At 45.4% G+C, this 23740-nt stretch overlaps 1 protein-coding gene across 1 annotated transcript in view; it reads left to right on the top strand.

The window, feature by feature from the left end:
- The window catches only part of FNDC1 (fibronectin type III domain containing 1), a 45866-nt gene extending 24131 nt beyond the window's left edge, over positions 1 to 21735 (top strand). The window contains exons 10-17 of the mRNA XM_060030482.1: positions 392 to 535; positions 3283 to 3513; positions 8394 to 8502; positions 13213 to 13292; positions 15358 to 15387; positions 16160 to 16321; positions 17680 to 17802; positions 20953 to 21735. Coding sequence (XP_059886465.1) covers positions 392 to 535; positions 3283 to 3513; positions 8394 to 8502; positions 13213 to 13292; positions 15358 to 15387; positions 16160 to 16321; positions 17680 to 17802; positions 20953 to 21068 — 995 coding nt within the window. The 3' untranslated portion in view covers positions 21069 to 21735. The remainder of the gene's footprint in view (positions 1 to 391; positions 536 to 3282; positions 3514 to 8393; positions 8503 to 13212; positions 13293 to 15357; positions 15388 to 16159; positions 16322 to 17679; positions 17803 to 20952) is intronic.
- The last annotated feature ends 2005 nt before the right edge of the window (positions 21736 to 23740 follow it).

Here is a 23740-nt window from a genome sequence, read left to right as displayed (position 1 = left end):
TTTCTCATGTGAATTTTTTATGGCTTTAGAAGGGAAAATTATTTAGGCAGAGAATGGTCTTGGACCGGTAACAGGAGCCTGCAAAACGGGGTGAATTCTAAGTTTCTGTCCAGCTTTGATTCTAAAAATCTCATTTTTCTGGTCATCGTGTTTCTTTTCTTCCTTCCTTTCTTTCACCAGGAGCTGCTTTTCCGGGAGGACTGAAGTGGGAGGAGATACTGTTTTGTTAGCATCAAAGTCTGTTCAGGCATAGCGTTTATTCCACGGAGCGGTGGGCTGCGTGCGCACACGTGCTTCCGTGTAGAGATCAATCTTAAGAAGGTCTCTTTTGAGGGTACACGGTGCCCCTTTTCTGGAAGTGCCCAATTACAAAACCATCGCATCGTTTCAGATTATGAAGTTGAGACCTCAAGGCTGCCGGCCACCACCAAGCCCTCCACCCCTGCTGCCACTCCTGCTGTCATCCCCCCGGAAGGCTCCATCAGTTCCTACCCTGAAGAAGAGTTCGATCTGGCTGGAAAGAAACGATTTGTTGGTAAATAGAACTTCCTGAATCAGAGAGCCATGGGTTTTAACTTTCGTTCCTTGAAGAAGAGCACAGCTGATCCCTTGGACTGGCCAAGGCACTTGCAGCAGTGGCTTATTTTCCCGGATGAATTTTCCATTTGGGCTGATTCAGCGAGTCATTCCTGTTTAGATGCACATGAGCTTGCTTTCTGCAGAAGTCGGGAAGGGGGATGAATGCAGGAGAACGTTTGGGATCCGACAGAACAGAGTTCAGAGAGGCTGCCTTGTGTGGACAAAGAGGAAGGAACACTTTCGATAATCACCAGTCCAGGGAGTATGAGTATTTTTACTGTAGCCAACTTTTCTGAGATGAGACTTCCACTAGGCCTTGCCTGCACTTCATTAACTTCTTCCTAAAAGATGAGCGGTTTACTGAATTGGGCTACTTAGAGTTTCAAAGAGCTGAAGCTGTTTTCCTTTAGTTTTTTTTAAATTAATTTATTTATTGTTGGCTGCGTTGGGTCTTCGTGGCAGCGCGCGGGCTTTCTCTAGTTGTGGTGCGCGGGCTTCTCATTGCGGTGGCTTCTCTTGTTGCGGAGCATGGGCTCTAGGTGCGGGCTTCAGTATTGTGGCTCACGGGCTCAGTAGTTGTGGCTCACGGGCTGTAGAGTGCAGGCTCAGTAGTTGTGGTGCACGGGCTTAGTTGCTCGGCGGCATGTGGGATCTTCCCAGACCAGGGCTCGAACCCGTGTCCCCTGCATATGCAGGCGGATTCTTAACTAGTGGTCACCAGGGAAGCCCATTCCTTCAGTTTTTTCTTCCACTCTTTTTTACATTCTTTTCCCATATAGGTCATTACAGAGTATTGACTAGAGCTCCCTGTGCTATTCAACAGGTTCTTATTATCTTTTCTCTGTATAGTACTGTGTTTGTCAATCCCAATCTTCCAATTTATCCCTCCCTCTTCTTTCCCCCCAGTAACCACAATTTTGTTTTCTGCATCTGAGACTCAACTTCTGTTTTGTAAATAGGTTCGTTTGCCCTTCAGTTTATTTCCTATAGTTTTTGTTAGCCTCAAGGACTTGCGACCTAGAAACTGATTCTATTCTTCTTTCTCAATTATTAAAACAATTTCAGGAGGATATTCTGTTTCACTAAACTGTGTTTCATTCCCTTTGGGAGTCTTCTTTTCCCATGCCCTTAATGAACTTTGCTAACAAGACAGATTAACATATTACTAAGTGGAAAAACAATAAGTTATTACTGAGTGGAGACAGGCAACAGCTTAAACTAATATCACACTTTTCTGTTTCCAAAACAAATGTTCTGGCATCAGCAGAGAACAACTCTTGCCAGCCAAGATGTAGTGCTGAGTGTCTGAACCACACGTACTTGAAGAACAAGAATCTTTGTGTGTGTGTGTGTGTGTGTGTGTGTGTGTGTGTGTTATCTGTTTGAAGTGCTTTCTTTTTTTCTTTTTTTGAATTTTAAGAATCTTAATTAGAAGGAGGAGTCCTGAGACAAATGGTAATGCTGGGCCATGGCACGCAGGAGCCTGGCTGAATCCCCCGAATGTGCTGACTTTTCTCTCTGTGGTTCCGTGACAGAAATAGAAATGCTTTCAGTGCTATTATTAACTGCTCCAAAGAACTCTTAAAAGCCTGAAAGGCTTACTATTGTCTGGCTATTTTCATATGCCTATAACTCTATAAAGCGTAGTAGACGGCTCCCCCAAACTTCCTGATGAGATCATGAACGAGCTCGAAAGGCCTAATTTTATACAGAGTATTGGAATATAGGGGATCTAAAAATTGCTTTCAGTCCTCACAGCCACTGAGAATGAGAACCTGTACGAAAAGATGCAATGGAACGTTTAGAAAGTTCTAGAAATTGTTACTTGGGAGCACTTGGGGGTCTTGAATGTATCAAGCTCAAATCCAATTCCTTGGATTTTCTAACTTCTAGAGCATATGTAATAAGAAGAGCTGTGGACTAGAGGGAAAAGCTTCTGCTTGCCCGCTGCTCTGGGGGCCTCTGTCAGCATCCGTAGGCTCGGCTGGAGTGTGGGTTATCAGTTCTTGTCCTGCCTTAATTCTGGGGCCCGTGTATCTACTGAGATCACGTGTATAGAGAAAGCTTGAGCCTATCCATAAATGTGAGGTAGCTATCATCGTCCTGAGTGGTAATGTTGTAGAAGGGTATTCAGGCCTGGCCTGTGCAGACATTGCAGGTAGTTTTGTGAGTCCCTGAAGTCCCAGGGAAGGCCACCCAGAACTGAGGCTAAGGCTGTGTATCTTGATCAGTGTATGGTTTTTTCTGGTCCCAAGACAGCCTAGGGAATGAACTGAGGTTGAGAGAACTCTAAGTTGGGCTGATTCACACCCTTCTAAGTTTTGGGGCGTAGGAATGGCAGAATGCTGCAGGCTTATGTTATACTAGATTGTAGCTCAGAGATGTTTCAAAACCACCGAGGTCATAATCATTGACGTTGATGGGGCAATAAGCTCTTTTGACACCATGATGTTAAAAGATCATAATCATTGACGCTGATGGGGCGATAAGCTCTTTTGACACCATGATGTTGAAAGATATAAATATATAGATCCATACAAGAGGGCTAGGGATGCGCGTCTGAGTTTGGCGTCAGGGCTGATGACCCTGGATGCTTAGTAGGAAGAGGCTGAATCAGGGGGTCTCCTCCTGGAGCAGACATCATGTTTCTGCCTCCAGAGAAAGCCTTCAGCAATCCGACTGGGTATCTTTGTTCTTTTCCAGCTCCTTACGTGACGTACCTAAATAAAGACCCGTCTGCCCCGTGCTCCCTGACTGACGCTCTGGATCACTTCCAAGTGGACAGCCTGGATGAAATCATTCCGAACGACCTGAAGAAGAGTGACCTGCCTCCTCAGCATGCCCCCCGCAACATCACTGTGGTCGCCGTGGAAGGCTGCCACTCATTTGTCATTGTGGACTGGGACAAATCCGCCCCGGGAGATATGATAACAGGTGTGTCCAAGGCAGATGCTCAGAGTTCCTGTCAACCAGCAGGTGGGAAATACAGACAATAAGGGATGGATGGATGATGGATGAGTGGATAGATGGAAAATGGATGGATGGATGGATGGATACATGAACGGATGGATTGGATAAATGAATGATGGATGGATGTGAGGATGGATGGACTGGATAAATGAACGATGGATGGATGTGAGGATGGATGGGTAGGTTAAATGGATGGACAGATGCATGAACTGGAGGATGAATTGGATGGATGAACGCAGATGTCTTCTTTTAAAAGGATGAAATAGAGGCAGTGTGGGAAGCCTTGTGGGGTAGTATGAAGAGCACTAGATGAAAGTCAGAAGTCCTGAATCCTAGTCCCAAATTGGCTTTTATGACTTTGAGCTACCTACCTCATCTCTCTGGACCTTGCTTTCCTCCTATGCAAAATGTCGTTACATCTCTTATACTCTGTAATCCTGCAAATAGCCAGGGAGTCCACAGAGCCACACGTAAGATGAGATCCCACAGCATGGGTGATGAAAGAGCTCCTACTGTGTGCTACCCGGAGTCACAGTCAACCCTGGGGTCGTGATAGCCTCTTCCCTTCTTTCCATGTCTGCTGGGTGCTTCCAAACCAGTCTCCGTGTCCCTGAATTCCTTAGATGGGCCCCAGATGTGATGGCAAAGTGCCCAGGGATCTTCCTCCTCCTAGGTCTTGGCCTGTGAGATGTTCATGAGTTCATTTGATTCTGCCAAGGATATATTTGAGGATAAATTTGTTGAGATAAGTTCCTACAGTAAAGAATTAATGTTGTTTTGAATAGACCCTTCTTTTGCAAATGATTCTTTTTGGGTCAGTTAGTTATATAAGAGGAAGGAACATATGTGTGTGTGTGTGACTCGGGACTGGGGATGGTGCCGTTAAGTCAGAGTTTGACATATTATCTGTCACTATTATGCTAGTGTGGTTCATCGAATTCAAAATTTTTAGTGCTTTTGCTTTATGTCCCCAACATTATCTCTTAAAATGATAAGAAAATATCCAAGCACATCCAAAGAGCAACTTTTCTAATGGAGTTTGCACAGCAGCCCAAAAACCAGGATAAGGAACACAGGAAAGAGTGCCTGGGTATTGTGCCGGGTAAGGTGGAAGGGCCAGGGGAGAGCGAGGGTACAGATCGAGGGGGCGGAGTCTTGGTCTAACTGTAAGTGACGGTCGCCCCCAGCCTGTGAGCTGCATGGGCTGCAGAGGCCAGCTTCTGTGAAGTCCAGCATGTTCCTAATAGAAAACGAATAAATCAACAGAAGGAGGAAAGCTTGTAGTCAAAGCAGCCAGAAAATCCTTTTATTAACTGAATATGATTTTATGAATGGCAATTTTGAAAAGCAAGCAAGTAAGCATACAGAAAAAAAATAATGGAAAACCTTAGCTTAAGCTATTTAGCTTTTGATCTCTTGCATAACAGATGTTACTTAGAATAAATATACCACTGTGCCCTGAGCCACGGGGCTTCTGAAAAACAGAAGGATGGATACAGGATGAGAGCGCCAGCCACCTTAGACATGCCTCAAGGGCTGCCGCGTGAGGAGCCTTCAGAGAACTCCCGGTAAATGTCACCGGGCTTAACTCCGAAGCAGTTCCTGTATCATCCCATAGAGGGCGTGCTTCTGAAACACATGCTCTTGTTAACTTCACATCCCAAGCCTTCCTGGAGACTTTGAGGTCATCTCATCAACACATACCCTACACCTAACCCTAAACCAAACCGCAGTGCCCTAATCACGAGTACTCATGCCACGAGCATAGATAACATGGCTGAAGTATTTATAGGGATTCGGGCACTCCCGATAGAAGGTTGTGCTGGTACTGCGAAGCTGTTTACTGTGGAATAGTTCAGCGCACGACAGCCCTGCGATATGCAGGGCTGTTTAGACCCCAGAGGCTAAAAGAGAATATCGTGGGAGCGCTTCATCAGCAAATGAAACAACCACCAGCTCTTTTCGCTGTAGAACAGCGAGGCAAAGTGGATACACAGATACCTCCTAGACCCAAACAGAACATCACACTTCTGGGCCCACTGCAGGGCATTTGGGTCCTGGTAGCTCCATGAGATATGGAGCGCTCTGCTGGTTTCCACCAGCTGTACTCTCTTGCACAGGCGATTGAGTCAACATGTAACCAGGTGGTATCCAAACGATATGAAACTCCTGCAGAGTGAGTAGGCCTGCAACCCGTTGCTTTCCCTGATCAGTCCCAGTGAATGAGGCAGTTACTCCATCGGGAGTGACTCCATAGGAAATCACCCACATGATGGCCTCTGAGTTTTTCAGGACAGGTTTTGATAAGAACAGAGAAAGCAGGAGTTACACGTGCTCAAATAGCACATTATAAAAATTCAGACCCAAGGATAAGCAGAGAAACCCGCGTAGCATGTGGGACGAAGCACAGGGTTCTGATGGAGTTGATTTCAAGGCGGATTAGCCGGGCAGACCCGTCACAACGGGGCTCCTCGGGCACATGTGTGCGGATGTGCCTTTGTTATATGCAGCATGTGTGGCTTGATGCGGCTGTCCTCAGAGGAGGAGGGAACCCTGTGGCGAGAGCAGCAACCCTTCCCAGGTCGCCATGAAATATTTGTTGAAAAAAGAGAAGAACGAATTCCTCCAGAAAGCAGCGTGGAAAGGCTTCAGAGCCCAGTGCCTCTGCTTCTGCTCCCTGTGCGCTCGGCAGTTAGCTGTGTGACTCTAATCTACCCTTTCCATCACCAGAACAGGTCTTAATGGAGGCAGTCAGAGAGAACAGGTTGCTAAATGAAGTCGTTTGCCTCTTAGATGCTTTTGATGCTGTTGATCTTTTCCTCCTTGACCTGCGATCCAATTCTCTCAACCCGAGTCTCCCTCGCAGGCTCACCCTCTTTGACCAAACACTAAAGGTCGGACTTGCCGAGGGCTTGGTCCTCAGTTCTCTTTTCCTCTTACTCTGCGTTCTCTCGCTCCAGGATGTTACCCACGCACACGGTTTTAATTCATCTGGGAGGGGAGTCATTGGTTTATAGCTCAAGGCCCAGCCTGCCTCTCCTCTGAGCCTCAAACAGTAAAATTATGTCTGCTTGACATCGTCACCGGGATGTCTCCAAAGCGTCTCAGACTCAGCGTGTCCAGAATCAAACTCATGATCCTTCAGAGCCCCAAACCTGCTCACCTGGGCTTCCTATCTCAGAGGAGCCCTCACTTTTCCACCCATTTTTTGCAAGCTTGAAGGTTTGGAGTCATCTTAAAATCTCCTTTTATTTCCCCTCCATATTCAGTTCATCACTAAATCCTGTCGGCTTCACCTTTCAGGTTTCTCTTGCATGCATCCATTTCCCTCCATTAACACCACGGAACCTGAGTTGTCACCGCCTCTCACCTGGATATTGTGACAGCTGTCTAGCTAGACCATCCCATCCATGCCCCACACCGTGTCGGTCCTCCATTTTGCACCAGAGAGATGCGCTGAAGACAGTCTTATTGTGTCACCCCTTCAACGTGTTCCCTTTCTTCTAGAATGAAAAGCAAAAGCCTTCGTGACCAAAGGGCCCTGCATATTTTTTCCATTTTGTGCTTCCTCAGCTTCATTTCTTGTCGCCCCTCCTCCCACCCTGCCACTCGGAGGCTCCGCCTTCTCCTGGCTCCTCCCTCTTCAGCATCTTTGCCCAGGAATTCCCTCTACCTGGAATCCACTCCACCTCCTATCATGCATCTTAGCTGCTTCCCCTCCTTCAGTCATCAGCCCCATTTCGGGGCCCTGGGGGAGCTCTGCCCGCCCCCTGTCCCCCAGCACGTGGACTGCTCCTCAGTTCTCATCACGGCTGTGTAATCCTGTGTGTCTGCTGGCCTACTGCTCCTGGAGTTTTAGATAAAACGAGTCGCCGTTTGACCTCCAGCACGTAGTGCAGGGTCTGACACATAGAAGGCACACAGTAAATGTTTGTTGAATGAATGAACGAATGTGAACTTGGACCGGATTTTTACCCCCTCTCTAAGACTCAGTCTCCTCGTGTGTCAGAATGAGGGCAGGGAAACCCATGTACTAGGACCAGGAGAATTCATCGAAGTAAGACTTAATCCAAAGGATTCGACATGACGTTTGGCACGTAGAAAGTACTTGACAACGATTTCCTTCCAACGTAAGTAAAGAATGTGTGAAGCTGTGACGTGAGCTTCCCTTGGCCTAACGAGGCAGCCTTGAAGGCTGGGCAGATGTCAGGGCTGAGGGCCCACCCGCTGAGGCCCATTAACAGCAGATAAGGCAGAGAAAAGAGCTGCCTGACTGTTGTCACTAGACATCGAGGTCAAGGGCAGGCAGAGCTATTCAACAGCTAGAAACTAAAGGAGAGCTGATAGCAGTAGGTGAGGAGATCACCCACTGTGAGTCTGGGGTCTTTCAGACACACACACACACACACACACACACACACACACACACAACGCACTCACCATCACGGTTTCTTCGTTTCACGTGAAGGACGATTGTATATATCTTTACCGGGAGCTTCTTAAATACTTGTGTGGAGGTCACTGCTCCTTTCTTCTGCTGCGCGCTCACAGATGTTACCGGTTCTAAGGAGATGAGGAAGGCCAGGGAATGTGGGAGATGAGGACATGGAAGAGAAGTAGGGAACCAGCTCGTCATCAGGAAGTGTCTTTAATTTTGTCATCTGGTTTCACCAGTGGGTACCAGCGTCCTATCCCATCTGACCCAACACACTCCCCTTCTTGACTTCTCGCACAGAGCTGCCTCCACGCCACTGTTTCCTTCCCGTCATCCTCCCCTGGGTTATGCCTCTGGTGTGATGTGGTTCCTTGATGCTCATTGGGTTCTGCCTCCTTTCCACTTGTAGGTTACTTGGTTTACAGTGCATCCTATGAAGACTTCATCAGGAACAAGTGGTCCACCCAAGCTTCGTCAGTAACTCACCTGCCCATTGAGAACCTGAAGCCAAACACAAGGTATGATGTGTCAGTCATTTACAAACAGAAAACGAGACCTATGTGCCTGGTCATGGATATCCTTAGGTTGAAAAGAAAAGGATTAATCAAAAATGTCTTTCTGGTTTCTTTTGAGTTCTCTAGTTAGCTCTCATAGACTGTCAATGAATGCTCACCATATGTCATGTATTTTTCTTAGGGGAAAGCACTGTGGGCACCGTAATTGTTAGATTATTGTATTTCTATTTTGTTCCCTCTTTTCCGGAGACTAAAGCTACCCACCATTGGGGAAGGAAAGGTTGCTCTGTGTGTTGAAAGGGGATCGATCTGTTTGTACTCACCCCATGGTGGCTTAGGCAACGCAAGCTTTGTACGTGACATGGATGGAGCAGCAATGACTCAGACTCTATACTGTACAAGTTCAGATCATTCAAGAAAGATGTATTTTACACATTAATAACGGTTACAAGAAGCGTGTAACCTAGTCGGGGCAGTGGCTCGCTAGCCAGAGGGCCATCTGAGAGTGAGCCCCCAGCGTCAAATACGCAGAACTTGCTTCGAGGGTACAAACAGCATGAGCGTGCATTTCCTCTTTTATACTATCTGGTTTTGCTGGTAACAGCCATCAGGAAAGAACACAGTGGTCGAGCTGTGGTATGCTTGTAAACTGGCTCTCTGGGAAAAAAAAAATCAAAGCAATAACAACTGGTTTATGGTATTTGCCAGTTTCTCCCACCATGGCCAATTCTGGGCTACCCTGGCTCTGCGGAACGCCTGACGGTTAGCGATCGGCTCTCTGAAGCCTGTAGAACGGCCCTAGCACACCGTGGACGTCAAGCCGCCGTGTTTCCATAGCAAAGTGTTCTAAGAGAGTGACTCGGACCCAGGGTCTCCCATTTTTTTATAGAGTCAGAGGAACACAGAGGAGATTGGAACAAAATACTCTCCTTAAACAGAAATGTGTTGAAAGGGATAGAAATTGGACAGTATCCTCGGGCACTGAGAGACTTCTGCACTAGCGGAGAACTTTCCTCAGGGCCTATTAATGTCCTGGGCTCCCTTGGACTGCGCTCTCATAAACTGTTATAAATTTTGAGATTCAGCAAGTAAAAAACAGGAAACTGAGAGAGCACTTTTCTTAGCTCTTCTCTGATAGTAACGAAAAGTTGATTCATTGCAAAAAGAATAAAACTAAAGAAAACGAAGTCAACGTCCCATTTTTTTTATTGTGGGCAGAGTGGATGTTCTTACAGCACAGCCTCAGTATCCGCTGAAAGAGGCCTTGGGATGTTTGGCCGCATGGCTCCTTGCAAATCCCAGTGCCCTGCACCCTCCGCAGTCCAGCGTTCCTGTAGCAACTTTTGGTACCAAACTGGTGCTGAGTTGTGAATAATATCAGGGCCCGGTTACGTAGGATGGTTGATTCGTTCTTTCAGTAGGTATGATTGAGTGTCCGCGATCCACCGGTAAGTGCTTACTGAGTGTCTGCTCAGGCCAGGCACCGGGCTCCACGCAGGAGAGAGCAGTGGGCGTGGGGAGGACGTGGGGCAGGGGTGCACAGTACACCGTGGCCCCTCATGGCTCGCACAGCCTGGTGGAGACAGATAGTTTATAGATGCATAAGTATGAACCTTCCCCGGCCAGTGTTGTGAGGGAGAAGTACACTGTGCTCTGAGGGTACGATAGGGGGCTTTTTGCCTGAGCTTGGGGGTTAGCGTGCAGTCAGGTGAGCTTCCATAGGGGAAGATAAGCAGCACTTCACCTGGAGAAGGTGGGTGAGCAGGTCAAGTTGCTCCAGGCAGGAAGGGTGTTGGGAAGCCGGTGGGCTTAAGGAAGAGTAGGAGGCTGATGTCGGGGGCGGGGGGGGAATGGGGAGGAGAGGAGGCTGGAGGCTGGACCAGCCGGTCCCAGAGGGCCCTAGTGTCCCCTGAGGCTCAAGTCCTGCGTCCACCCACACTGAGCGCCCTGATAGACAGGCTGGGAGCAGCAGCTGCCTCTGCCCCGTGGTTCGTGCGTCCTGCGGAGGGAGTGGGCCGGCTGGAAAGCAGGGCGTGTGCTTCCTGCTACAGAGGCTTCCTCCGACCCCCCAACAGCTGCTGAACTTTTACAGCCCGGGCAGCGTGCCACAATGTAAGGACGCTCATTTTTCCCCGCGTTTCCCCTAACGCAGGGCGTCTCTGATGGGCTCACTGGGGTGTCCACGTGTTTATTCCACGGAGGCTGCGTCTCCCCACCCTCTGCACAGTCCTCAGGGCTTCTCAGGACCCCCTTCAGAGTCCTCGTAAGAGACGCAGAAGTCGGTCCAGCCCAGGAGAAGACAGGATGTAAAAACTGGCTTTGGTTCTTTATAACTGGATCTTCTTTTCTGACAAGTTTAAGTGGGCATTGCCCACCTTATTCACCCAACTCAGCCCTGAATCACTTTCTGGAATCTTCATATTGTAAGTCCATACCTAAAGTACAGAGATTTGTCACCATGGAGGCTGTTGAAAGGAAGGCACCAGAAGCTTGTAGAAGAAGGCAAGGCATGGATTGCTTTTGTTACTTGGGTGAGACAGAGACTCTTCAGGGTATGAAATGTACATTTTAGTCTGTAGAAAAAGTCTTATGTGGTTTTCAAAAATAGGAATTTTACTCCTTTCATAATCCCATGTTGTTTTTCAGCTCAGCATATTTAAACTTATTTTGACATATTAGGCGAGTTCAAGTGGAAACACATCTTTAGAACTGGGCCATGTGGGCTTTGCGGAGCACTGGAATTATTGTGTGGACAGGAGGGTAGATTTGGAGAATACGTAGGTTTCAGTGGTAAAACAAAATGGATACAACCAAGAAATCGGAATAGTCTCTCAGGCAATTGGTCATCCCTCTGCCATCTCCTCAAATGCACAGGGTGTTTCCCTCTGTGGGTCTGGGGAAGAGGTAGCAGCGTGGCTCCAGGGATGGCTTGAGAAATATTCAACAGAAAGGTCCCCTGTAGCCTCTGAATATCAGTGTCACTCTCTAGGTTTCGATTTCCTTTTTTTTTTTTTTTTTTTCTTTTTTTTGCGGTACGCGGGCCTCTCGGGGCACGAACCCACGTCCCCTGCATCGGCAGGCGGACTCTCAACCACTGCGCCACCAGGGAAGCCCTCCTATTTTTTTAAGGAAAAAAAAGTATCTGTAAAGTTGGACTGTTATCATTGATGTATGCCCAACCCACTGCTTGAACTGCTAGCAAAGTCTGCCTTTAACTCCACGACCGCTAAGTTAAAAGTACGCACAACTGAGAAAACACGGAATGCTGAGTGAATTGAGATTTGGGAATTCCTATGTTCTTAATTGTGCATATCTTTTTTATTTAAAAAAATGACATTTAAAAAAGGATTCTGTCCTAAATGAGATGTGAATATACTTTCTTGGAAAGCTTAAAAGAAGACTTGATTTTACCGAATGGGCTTTTCTTTGCTCTCTGTTTAATCAAACCCCAAGTCAAATATCTCTGTGTAACTGTGAGACCAGAGGCTCCCTTGGGGTTCTCAGAAGCTCAGAAACTCAGGAGGCTTGGTGCCAGGGCAGAGGTGCCGCGGACACATGCCTTTGCTCTCTAAATGTAAATAATTCTCCTTTTAAAAATTTAGGGTGTCTTAATTAATGCATGTGATCTGTGTGTCTGACAATCAAATACAGGATTTTGTAACATTGAAGTGTAGCTTCTGCTAGCTGGAAACCAAGACTCCTTCTGAACTCTCTGAAGTGGTGGAGAGCTTCCCCGCACAGGGATTTTTTTACCCACCTTCTTTACCTGGAAGTGTTGATAGTTAGGGGCTAAGAGAGCACAGATGACACCTGGAATCCCAGAAGGGAGGACAACACGGAGAGGCGCAGTAGGTAGAGTGGGTCTGAACTGTGTTGGTTTCCAGTATTTTCTCATCACCACTTTTGGTCCTAGAGCTCATCAGAGTCCAAAGTAAGATGCTCTGGGACTCCCAATCTACCTGCTTGTCATTCTCCCTCTAGATGAACAGGCTGATTCAGACAATGTGCTTTCTAGCACATTCTCTGTTCCAAGAAAAAGATTAATCCACAGCAAAGCGTCTCCAGGCCTTTTCCTCTTCCCCTTCCCGGACTTGCTTCTCTTTCCTCGAGGCACAGAAGCTGGAAACTCAGTGACTTTACGGCTCCAGAGCCAAGCATAGCACTTGTCCTGCACCCAGAACATTGCTGTCGTGTTAGTTCCCCCGAGGAGACCGGCCTCAGGACTGCTTAGCCTTCTCCCTGCCAACAATGGGTTTGCATCATCACACTGTCAAACATCCTGCTTTTTCACACACAGTCCAGTGATTAGAATTAGGTTACAATTGGAATTCTGCTTGGTAAGCGTTTCACCGCTCCATCTTCCCCCTCCAGTCAGTAGAACTCAAGATGGGACAAGAGGAGACCATTGCATCCAAGGACGGGCCTGCGCGGGGCAGTTCAACCCTTGATGCTCTAAATAACACACACAATCTAAGTGGCCTGTTTGCCCAGTATGCCCCTCTGTTCCCATTAGTCACATGTATTGTTTTGAAAAGTTATTCGAAAATGAGAAAGTTTAGAAATAACATGAAGAAATAGCAGTGGTGTATGCATCTGTGAAAAACAGGACTCAAACCCTGCCACGGAGTAGGTGCTGAATAGTTTGGGTGTTTGTCTCATTACACAAAAATTAAACAAGGTTCTCTTTCAAAAAATGTTTTCTTCCAATTTCAGGTATTATTTTAAAGTTCAAGCCAAAAATCCTCACGGCTATGGACCTATCAGCCCTTCGGTCTCATTTGTCACAGAATCAGGTATGGGTGACTTCATGTCCTCGTTTTTTTCCTTTTCTTGAAAACAAATAGTCTGAAATCATGTCTACAATAGAATAAAAACTGAAGAAGTGAAATCCTCTTCTCTTTAATCAGTTCATATTGGATGTCATTTTATAAGATAAACATGATTTTCTTTCTGCTGAGCTAAAAGTTGGATAATAAAATTTAAAGTAATCTTCACTGGAACTGCCTGGGAAGTGAAAAGGTCAAGTTCCAATCAAAAGGCGGGGAGAAAATCTAGTTTTCAACCATGTGGGAAAGATAAGTTTGAATCTATCTGTAGAGATTTAGTTACAGAGATAAATTCCTTTTGTTCTTTTAATTGCAAACAGCTGAAGAGCATAAATGTCATGTGACCTGAGGGACCGTTGCTTCTTTCAATTAGTCACATCTCTAAGTTGCTTCCTTTACTAGGAGATGAAAATGTCTCTACTTAACATGGAGGGTCTAATTAAAATACTGTCCATCTTGCAAGCAATATCACTCAGAGGATGTCCCTACTTTGGGATGCTGGTATGCAGAGCTCTCCAGCCCTTCAGTGAAATGTCCCCGTGGTCATGGTCTGAGGCGGTACACACAGAGCTGGCCCATGGTGGCAGGTGCCGGGTTGGCAGCCTTTCTTGTGTAGGAAGCCAGGCCGGAGAGTTGGTACCCATGGTCCCAAGATAGGCACTTACAGAAGCCCAGCTGGGTCGGCTCCACACTAACGTGGCTGTGGCTTCCATTTGGTTAGATTATTTCCTAAGAGCAGGAGAGTAAAACAAGCATTTACACTTACAGCTAATGGTATGTCACTTTATTTTATAGATAGCAGATGATGTCAGAATGAATGGTCTGTACAAAGGGGCAGCACAAAGCAGATCTGGGGGGACGAAAATGTTCTGTGTGTGATCGTGGTGGAGTTCCATGAGTCTATACGTGTGGTAAAAATTCATAGGATGTGTACCCTAAAAAAGTAATTTTACTCTGTGATAATTAAAAAAAAAAAAAAAAAGGATGGCCCATGTTTACCTGGCCTGTATTTTATAAAAATGAACTTCTTCTAAAGCAGAATTCCTTATAATGTAGTTTCATATTAAGTGGCACTATTTGGGCTAAGACATAGACATGTTTTAAAACAGCTTTATTGAGGTAGAAATGGCACACAGTAAACTGTTCATCCTCAAGACGTACAGCTGAGGAAGTTTTGGGGTATGTTTATACCCTTGGAGCCATCCCGGCAGTCATGCTGGTGCACAGCTCCATCACCCCGACAGTTTCTTCCTGCTGCTGTACAATCCAGCCCTCCCTTCCCTCCCCGTGTGCCCATCCTCTCCCCTCTTCGCAGACAACCACTCACGGGCCTCTGTCACTATGGATTCATTTGCACCTTCTAGAATTTTGTATCAGTGGAATCATACAGTGTGAGTTCTTTCGTCTGGCTTCTTTCACGTAGCATCCTTTTGAGATCCATCCATGTTGTCATATTTATAAGTAGTTCATTCTTTTTTATTACTTAGCAGTGTTCCATTGTATGTGCCACAGTTTGTCTCTATTCACCTGTTAATAGACATTGGATTGTTCCTACTTTTGGACTATTACAAATAAATCTGCCATGAGCATTCATGTACAAGTATTTTTAAGGACATATGCTTTCATTTCTCGGGTAAATACGCAAGAGTAGAATGGATGGATTGCATAGTAGGTGTGTGTTTTTACTTTTTTAAGAAACCGCTGAACTGTTTCTCCAAGATGGACACATTTTAAAACATAATGAGTATTGAATTATTTTGTGGTACCCAATGTCAAAATATTATCGTCAAGGACCCACACCATCTATATAAATAACAAGACAATATAAATAGAAAAGAGTATTTCTTGAAAGGAAATGCCTAGAAAGTAAAAACTAAGGGAATGTCTTGGCATCTGTCAAATGAATCTTATACTTTCTTTATCTATTCTAGCTTGGGTAGTTCTTTTAATTACAAAAAAAAAAAACCATTTCAACAGTTGCATGGCTGTGTGATGTAATAGTGAAGTCAATTATTTCTTTTTCCTTCTACAGATAATCCTTTGCTTGTTGTGAGGCCACCAGGTAAGTTTGTCTTCTTGATAAACTTGACATTCTAGTAATCAAGTTGAATATTGAATATGAGATTGTTATGGTTACAAGTAGACGCGCTGAACCGCTTTTGTATTTTCGTAATTTTCTGACAACTTCTATGGTTTCTTTGCACCCATCATCCTAATCTAGGGAAAAGCATGTTCTGGAAATTTTTAAATAGGGCCATAGCAGCCAATATCTATAAAAACCATTATGGGTGGCCAGTATCTATGAAAATAGATAACTTTATTTTCATAACCCCTTTGAATATTTTAAATTGCTGAAAAGATAGCAAAATGCATTAAGTGTACGACAAAATTTTACTTTGTTTTTCAAATAAACCAAGAAAGACCTATTGCTTAAGTTCAAGACTGGTCTTATGAGTGACAAGAACAGGAGGTGCCCGTGCTGAGGGATTTTGGGGGTGGGGAGGTAGGGTGACGTGCCCTGCAAGGTCAAATTTGCCATCATAGCTTATGTTCCTTGGCTTAAATTAGGCTTTTTCTTACTCTGAGAATCCTTTATAGAAATGCAAACACGTTAACTGCATTCAGGTACAAGGAACTCCCCAGTTGTACTTCAGTACAAAGAAAGAAGAGAAAAGACAGAGAGAGAGAGAGACCACCGGGAGGTGGGAAAACTGCTCAGAAAAGCCCTGAGAGAAGGGGAAGTCCCAGTGAATAAATCAAATTCTCCGGTATTTTGTACAAGAATAAACACTGTGAAACGCCATGACTTAGAAGGTGTGCTGTGTGTCGTCCAGGTGGTGAGCCCATCTGGATCCCATTTGCTTTCAAACATGACCCTGGCTACACGGACTGCCACGGCCGACAGTATGTGAAGCGGACGTGGTACAGAAAGTTTGTGGGAGTCGTTCTTTGTAATTCACTGCGGTATAAGATCTACCTCAGTGATAACCTGAAAGGTAGGTCTTTAGGGATGCTGTGCTATGGGAAGGTGTGGAAAGCTTTTAGTTTATTAGATGCTAACTTGACATAGCAGGTGCATCAGAATGCATTTGAGGTATGGACCCATCACATCTCAGTCTGGCTCAAGTGCAAGCCAGTTTTGCAGGCTCTATTCTGGAGTGACTAGTATTTACATAGGTACCCAGGAATATATGTATATATTTTAAATCTACTACTTTTTAGGAATGAAATCCAAAATTCTCTTAGAAACTTAAAGGCTGTTTTTCTTTGTTGTTAATCCCATAACATTAACAATGAAGAAAAATGGCCTTTAAGTTTCTTTAAGGTATGAGTGTAAGCTGGAAGTATTGAGGAGAAGTACCCCCTACGATTTTTGCCATTGGAACAACTTTACAGAGAAACAGTGTGGATGGTGAAACATATATGAGGTGCACTATTTGTTCTGTGTCCAAAACTTACACTGTTTTCATCATGGTAGGGGATTAAAACAAAGAATAACATAAGTATTTACTTTGAACTACTAACATTTCAAAGTACCATTTCTCCCCTGCTGGTTTTAACTCACCCACTTACCCAAAATTGTTTTGTATTTCAAAATTTGCACAACTTTTAATTTTTCTAGTACATACATTTAAAAAGAAAGAAAACTTGCCCTCAGCTGGTTTATATGTTGTCAGACGTCAGGTTTTTTGTTGTTTTGTTTCTTGCTGCTGCTCATCATTTCTAGATAATGTCAAAATCTCCCCAACTATCCCCCACCCTTGCAATTTCTCCATGTACATGCCTCTCCCTACAACCAGTCTGTTCGTTTCTTGCTGCTCTTTTTTCCCTCTTGCACACTGTCCTTTTGCTCCGGGAGAGGCTACACAGCCATGTCTGGTATCCCAGGGTTGAGAGAAACACCTTTGCCCTACTGTGCAGCTCTGGTTCAGGACCAAGGACAGCGCCTCATGCTGCAGACACACCCCCTACTTCTAGTTATGTACGAAAATAGTTTCTTCTATTTTTCTAGGTAGTCATGCTTTTCATAATTACTTCATGATACGTTCTCTGCCTATCAGAGTTTCCTCCTTGTTTTTAAACCAAAGAGTAGAAAGGTCTCCCATCTACGGGCTGAAAATGCCTATAATATTAGTAGTTTCCATTTAATGAACAATTGCTAAGTATTTAGCACACACGAGCCTGCTGAATCCTTATAACACTTTGAAACCGGTGCCATTATCACCATCTTTCAAACATGGAAAGTGCGACACACAGAGCTGAAGTCACGCGCCCACTTCAAAGCTTGTGCAAATCCCTCAGCCAGCGCGGCGGTTCTGGAGCAGCCAGTGACTCATCGCCTTCCTTTACGCAGATACATTCTACAGCATTGGGGACAGTTGGGGAAGAGGTGAAGACCATTGTCAATTTGTGGATTCACACCTGGATGGAAGAACGGGGCCTCAGTCCTACATAGAAGCCCTCCCTACCACTCAAGGTAATGTGAACCAAGGCCCAGTGTAATATACTGGGGGGTGGAGAGGAGGGCTGACATAAGGAGAAAATTCACTGTAGCTCTGCATTTGGTTTACCATTTGAAGATGGATATTAGCAGAATTTTGGAGCATAAAAATAAGGAAGAAACAAAATACTCCTACCACATGCTGGGTTTAGGGTGAGCCTTGGAGAGGTAGGGACACAAAGGAATATTAGACCTTACCTCTACCCTCAGGAAACATGGTCAGTAATTGGGAAGGGAGGATAAATATGTGAAAGGTAACTAAGAGCAAGCAACTTAAAGTACAAATAATGACAAGAGTTAAGTCACATGATTGTCGCATTGTCAGGTAATTGTGCAGATTATAGTTACTCTCTGAGTTCAAAGGGTGGGGGCTGGGCTTCCCTGGTGGCGCAGTGGTTGAGAGTCCGCCTGCCGATGCAGGGGACACGGGTTCGTGCCCCGGTCCGGGAAGATCCCACATGCCGTGGAGCGGCTGGGCCCGTGAGCCATGGCCGTTGAGCCTGCGCGTCCGGAGCCTGTGCTCCACAACAGGAGAGGCCACAACAGTGAGAGGCCCGTGTACCGCAAAAAAAAAAAAAGGGCGGGGCTGCCGCTTGAGGCTTCCAGGGAAGGTTTTCAGAAGAGGCAGAGTCTGAGCTGAGTCATAAAAATACATGCAAAGATTAGAGGGCCTTCCAGGTGGAGAATGCCATGAACAAGGGTCCAGGGAAAGAAAAAATAAACAAATACAAACCAACCATGATATGCTTCAGGAGATCATGTATCAGCTATTTCATGATGGCATTGCAAGGTGAAAGTAAGTGTATTAATCTCAAAGTTAACAACATGTAATACATTACTAACTGCCCCAAGCCCCCAAATAAACAAACAGAACAACTGAATGAAGTCCAGCAGTTTAGTGACCTGGCATTTTTTTAAAGATATAAGATGCTCTGATCTTTAACATTTTTCAGTTTGGAAAAAAATACCATAGGTGGTACAAAGATTACCCATTTTCAAAAAATTAAGATACATTAAAATACACAAAACAGTAAAACAAGTATGTTAGGCAGGGTTCTCCAGAGAAACAGAACCAACGGGAGATGGAGAGAGGGAAAGAGACAGAGGTGGAGAGAGGGAAAGAGAGAGACAGAACAACATATATGTTAAGGAACTGGCTCTATGATTGTGGAGGCTGGCAAGTCCAAAGGCTACAGGGTGGGCCAGCAAGCCTGCTAGAGACCCCGGGAAGAGCCAATGCTGCAGTTAGTCCAAAGGCAGGCTTCTGGCAGAAGACCCCTCTCTTCAGGGAAAGTCAGTCCTTTCCTACTAGGGCCTTCAACTAATTGGGTGAGGCCCACCCACATTGTGGAGAGTAATCTGCTTTACTTAAAGTCCGCTGATTGAAATGTTAATCTCATCTAGAAAATAATTTCACAGAAACACCTAGAATAATATTTGACCAAATAGCTGGACGCCATGTCCTAGCCAAGTTGACATAGAAAATTAACAATCACAATAAACATGCATAATACACCACATCTCTTAATTGTTTCAGGATCTTGCAGTGCCCCAGGGTTAGTATTAAATGCATCATTTGTATTTCACTGTGTTTCTGTGACTGTTGTCATGGTTTTGGCTCTGAACAGAGGTGCTGGTTCATCAGAAACTCACTGGCGGAATGGCAGGTAACCTTTCATCGTACAAGAGGACACAGGGCCAAAGGGGTGAGAGCAGTTGTTGGGTTGCCAACATTTTTTGAGGAGGTTGGAGCATCACTTCTTCTTGAAAGGAGAAGTGGTCAGAACTGCTACAGGATTCTTTCCTCTGAGAGGTTTACTTGAAAGATCTGAAAGTCTACCGCGGATTCCGAGAGGTAAATCTTGGAGGCCTGCGGTTCTAGGCAAGTCAGGGGCCCCAGATTCTGTGGGAATCTTGGTTAAGGTTGCTTGCCCAGCTCAGGGCCTGCCCTACTGGGAGTGCTCCATTGTGATTGACTAAAATGATCCTCCTCTGTGGAGAGAGAGAGAGAGAGAGAGAGAGAGAGAGAGAGAGAGAGGCGTCACACATGTGGAGACTGGATTATCCCCACAAATCATCCTTGGGATAAACCTCCGAGGGTGGGTGTTGTGACTCCACACAAAAATGGTCGTATTTATTTGGAAGTAACTTTTGTCACAAGAACAACTTATCAGAAATCTTCTGTCCGAAAGGAGGTTGTTAGGATGAGGCTTCTTCCAGTTGGTTCAGATGCTTTTGATGCTACGATGCAGACACCAATTCCAAGTGTGGGTTCTTTTCCCGCACCACCAGGCAATTCTCCAACACCAGCGGCTGCTCTACAGTTCAAATCTGTACTGAAACCATTTACCCAGAGATACCATCAGATGCCGCAGTTTCAGACCTCAGTCCTACAAGACTGCCCCCCTTCATGCACTTTAGATGCCGATCACAAGTCCACCTTGTCACCTGTCCTTCTGATAAGGACAGGCTATAAATCAGAGGTTCCCATGACCCCCTCTTTGGATTTGATTAACTTGCCAGAGGGGCTCACAAAACTCGGAGAGACATTTCACTTACTAAATTGCGGTTTATTATAAAAGGAGGGAACTTGGGAAGAGCCAGGCGGAGGAGATGCTTAGGGCAAGGTATGGGGAAAGGCAGGGAGCACCCAGGCCCCTTCGAAGCACCACTCTGCCTGAATCTCCATGTGCTCGCCAGCCTGCAAGCTCTCCGAACCTGTCCTTTGGGGGTTTTCTGGAGGCTTCATTACATTGGCACAATTGACGAAATCATTGGCCAGTGGTGATTGAGCTCAATCTCCAGCCCCTCTCTCCTCCCTGCAAGTTGTGGGCGGGGTCGAAGGTTCCCCCCCACAATCACGCGGTTGGTTCCTCTGGCGACCCGCCCTCATCCTTAGATGCTTTCCGAAAGTCACGTCATTAGCATAAACTCCGCGTGGTTGAACAGGGTTTACTGTGAACATCATGATGTTCCACACAGCTTTACAGCTCTTGTCACTCGGGAAATTCCAAGGGCTTCAGGAGCTCTGTGCCAACAATGGAGATGAAGACCTAATATACATTTTCTATTATAAATCACAATATTACTGATTATTCTTTCCCTTTCTTTCCTTTTACCTTCCAGGCTACTATCGCCAGTACCGCCAGGAGCCAGTCAGCTTTGGCAACATAGGTTTTGGAACCCCCTACTACTACGTGGGCTGGTATGAGTGTGGGGTTTCCATCCCAGGGAAGTGGTAACCACAGGACGGTCGTGCTGGAAGCTCGTCCTGCCCGGCCCCCTCGACTAACCTGCACTAGGGCCTGTGAGCAGGAGAAGGGATGGTGTCCCAAGCTTCACTGTCCCCAGTGTCAGCAAGGCCACACGGTGGACACCGGACACTTCAGGCATCTTTGGTCTGGAGCTCAGTCCTACTTCTTGGCCTGGACCACACACAGGATTCAATGTTGCTGTTAACTTTGCTTCTCCACATGTTTTGCTTGTAATAGCTCATCCCAGAGACGGCAGACGTGCGCAGCTACCAGGACGCCTGGTGTGATTTTCATACTTTTTAGGCACAAAGTTCAGACACGTTGGTATCTCCAGGGATCAGCATACACACGCTGTGCTTGCTTTGTGGAACACCACCCATGTTCTTTTTTCTCACTGGACCCCTCCAAAAGTAGCTAAATTTAAGCTTTGGATCCCTTTCTATGCAGTAGAACTGAATTACTAAAAATGCCACCAAAGGAAATGTAGCCTACTTAAGATTTATTCTATGGACTTAACCCACCACTAGACCAATTGTGTCAAATCTTACTTGTAAATTCTCAATTTTGATATATATATATATGTATATATGCATATACATATCTACACTTGTCTGCAAAGACTGATTAAAATTGCTAAGTGTGTACTTGTTCACTAGATAAATGTGTGTGGGACTTTTTGGAGCAGAGGTGCTGTATATTAACATCTTTTTAGAAGGGTCCAGAGAACAGGTACTCTGTATAACACGGCAAGAACGGCAAGGCATGTGTTCTTTCTGTGAGCGCTGCTGAGCTGTGGAAATGACTGGGATGCAGCGATGCTAGCTGTGAGCCGGTGGCAAACTGCGTGATTGCCACCTTCCATCCTCGTGTGAGAAATGGACTGGTGGTCTCTGTGTGGACATATCCAGTCAGTTTCCAGATGAAGATTTTAGGTCCCAGATGATTTTGAAATCCAGTTTAAAAAGACTTCTTTCGCCTTTGCCGCCTAGCTCAGTATCTACTCCTTGAAATAGAAGCATCTTAACCCTCTCAGCTGCAGCATGAGAGGGTTTATTTAATGACACTTTAATTCTTCTTAAAACGTGGTGTCCTTTCCACGTGAGTGGCACCTCCGCGTCCTCAGGCAGCTCTGGGGAACGGAGGGTTTGTCTTTCCTAAGCTTCAGGGTAGAAGAACCAGTAGTGGGAACGAGCCAGAGGCAGACACACTTCTGGGGCCCGGGGGCTGTACCACTACATAAATGATGTAATGGCAGAAAGTGTTCCGCCAACTGGAATCAGTTATTTTCGGTGCCAGCAGCGTGTTGAGGTGAAGCCTGATGTGTCCAGTAGGTTTGGAGATAAAACAGGAAACAAGTCACTGCGGGATTTTTGTGATGGGGCAGCGGGAGCTGACATCTTCCCCAGTGGCCACAGTTCCCTCTTCTACGGTAAACGACAGTGAAGAAAATGCAGGCGTTCTGACAGTCTGGGAAAATACTAGGATAGGAATCTTCTGGGTTTCTGGGGCTCTTGTACATAAAAGGGGAATTGTTTTAAAGGGTGTCTAAAAAACACCTATTTTCCACACTAACATTCAGACATGCTTCACAATAACAAGCAAGGATAAGATCTTTAAATATAAGTGAATTTTCCTAATAAACCCATCTTTGTTCTGGGGCCTCCCGCGGAAGAGATGGGGGATCAGGTCCAGCACAGAGATGCAGAAGAGATGGGGGATCAGGTCCAGCATAGAGATGCAGGCATCTCTCCTCCGTGATTCACACTTTCATACATTAAACGTCGTGTTCCCTGTCGGCCTCACCCTGAAAGGTTTTACACTCATTTCATACACAGAAGGACACGTTTCCCTCAGAAGGATTTTATCCTTACTTCCCAGAAATACAAAGATTTCACTGGTGTTCATTCAGGCAATGTTTTTTGAGCCCCACCTGGAACCTTAGACTGTATTTGATTCTGGAAAGCTGAACTTTGATTACAAAGAGATGTTTGCAGTTCTTTATAGAAATTACTGCAAATCCCAGATGATAGCACAACCGAAACAAAAACACTGAATTTATACAAAAAGGTGATAGTATTCTCAATACTCTTGCCAAATTAGGTTATGCAATAGTTCAAATGAGTCCACCACAGTGGTCACATCAAGTTTCTAGTGCTGTGTGGTCCTGGAGGACACGTTTTAGGGACTCCATTGGCAGCAGGATGCCAAGAAGGGGACATTCAAGATAGTAGAGGGTCTGGAAACCATTCCATGTCAAGTTAGAAGAGTTTAATTACCAAATGAGCCTTGTTGGAAAATACTGAGCTGTTCATTGCTAAAAAACCTTAAATATAGCTGGAAATGTCTAAACTTGCAATTTGAGGCCCTCAGCCTGTTTTTAATTGGCCTATGAGCTCAGAATGGTTTTTCTATGCATTTAAAGGGTTGTAAACAAAACAAACAAACAGTCCAAGCAAAAACACCAATGATGTGCAATGGAGACCATGTGTGGTTCCAAGGCCTAAAATATTTACCCTATAAGACAGTCTGTATAGCTGTAGATAAGAGTTTTCTTGAGGTTTAAAGAAGGCTTTAGCAAAGTCCAGATTTTAAAACTAGCACATGCTACGTAATAGATGTTTGTTGGCCCTTCTCTGACTTGAGTTATATTTATTATCTAA

Source organism: Delphinus delphis, chromosome 14, assembly GCF_949987515.2.
Source record: "Delphinus delphis chromosome 14, mDelDel1.2, whole genome shotgun sequence".
NCBI classification, from domain to species: Eukaryota; Metazoa; Chordata; class Mammalia; order Artiodactyla; family Delphinidae; genus Delphinus; species Delphinus delphis.
Note: the sequence above shows the minus strand (reverse complement) of the source record. Positions and strands in the feature narration are given on the sequence as shown.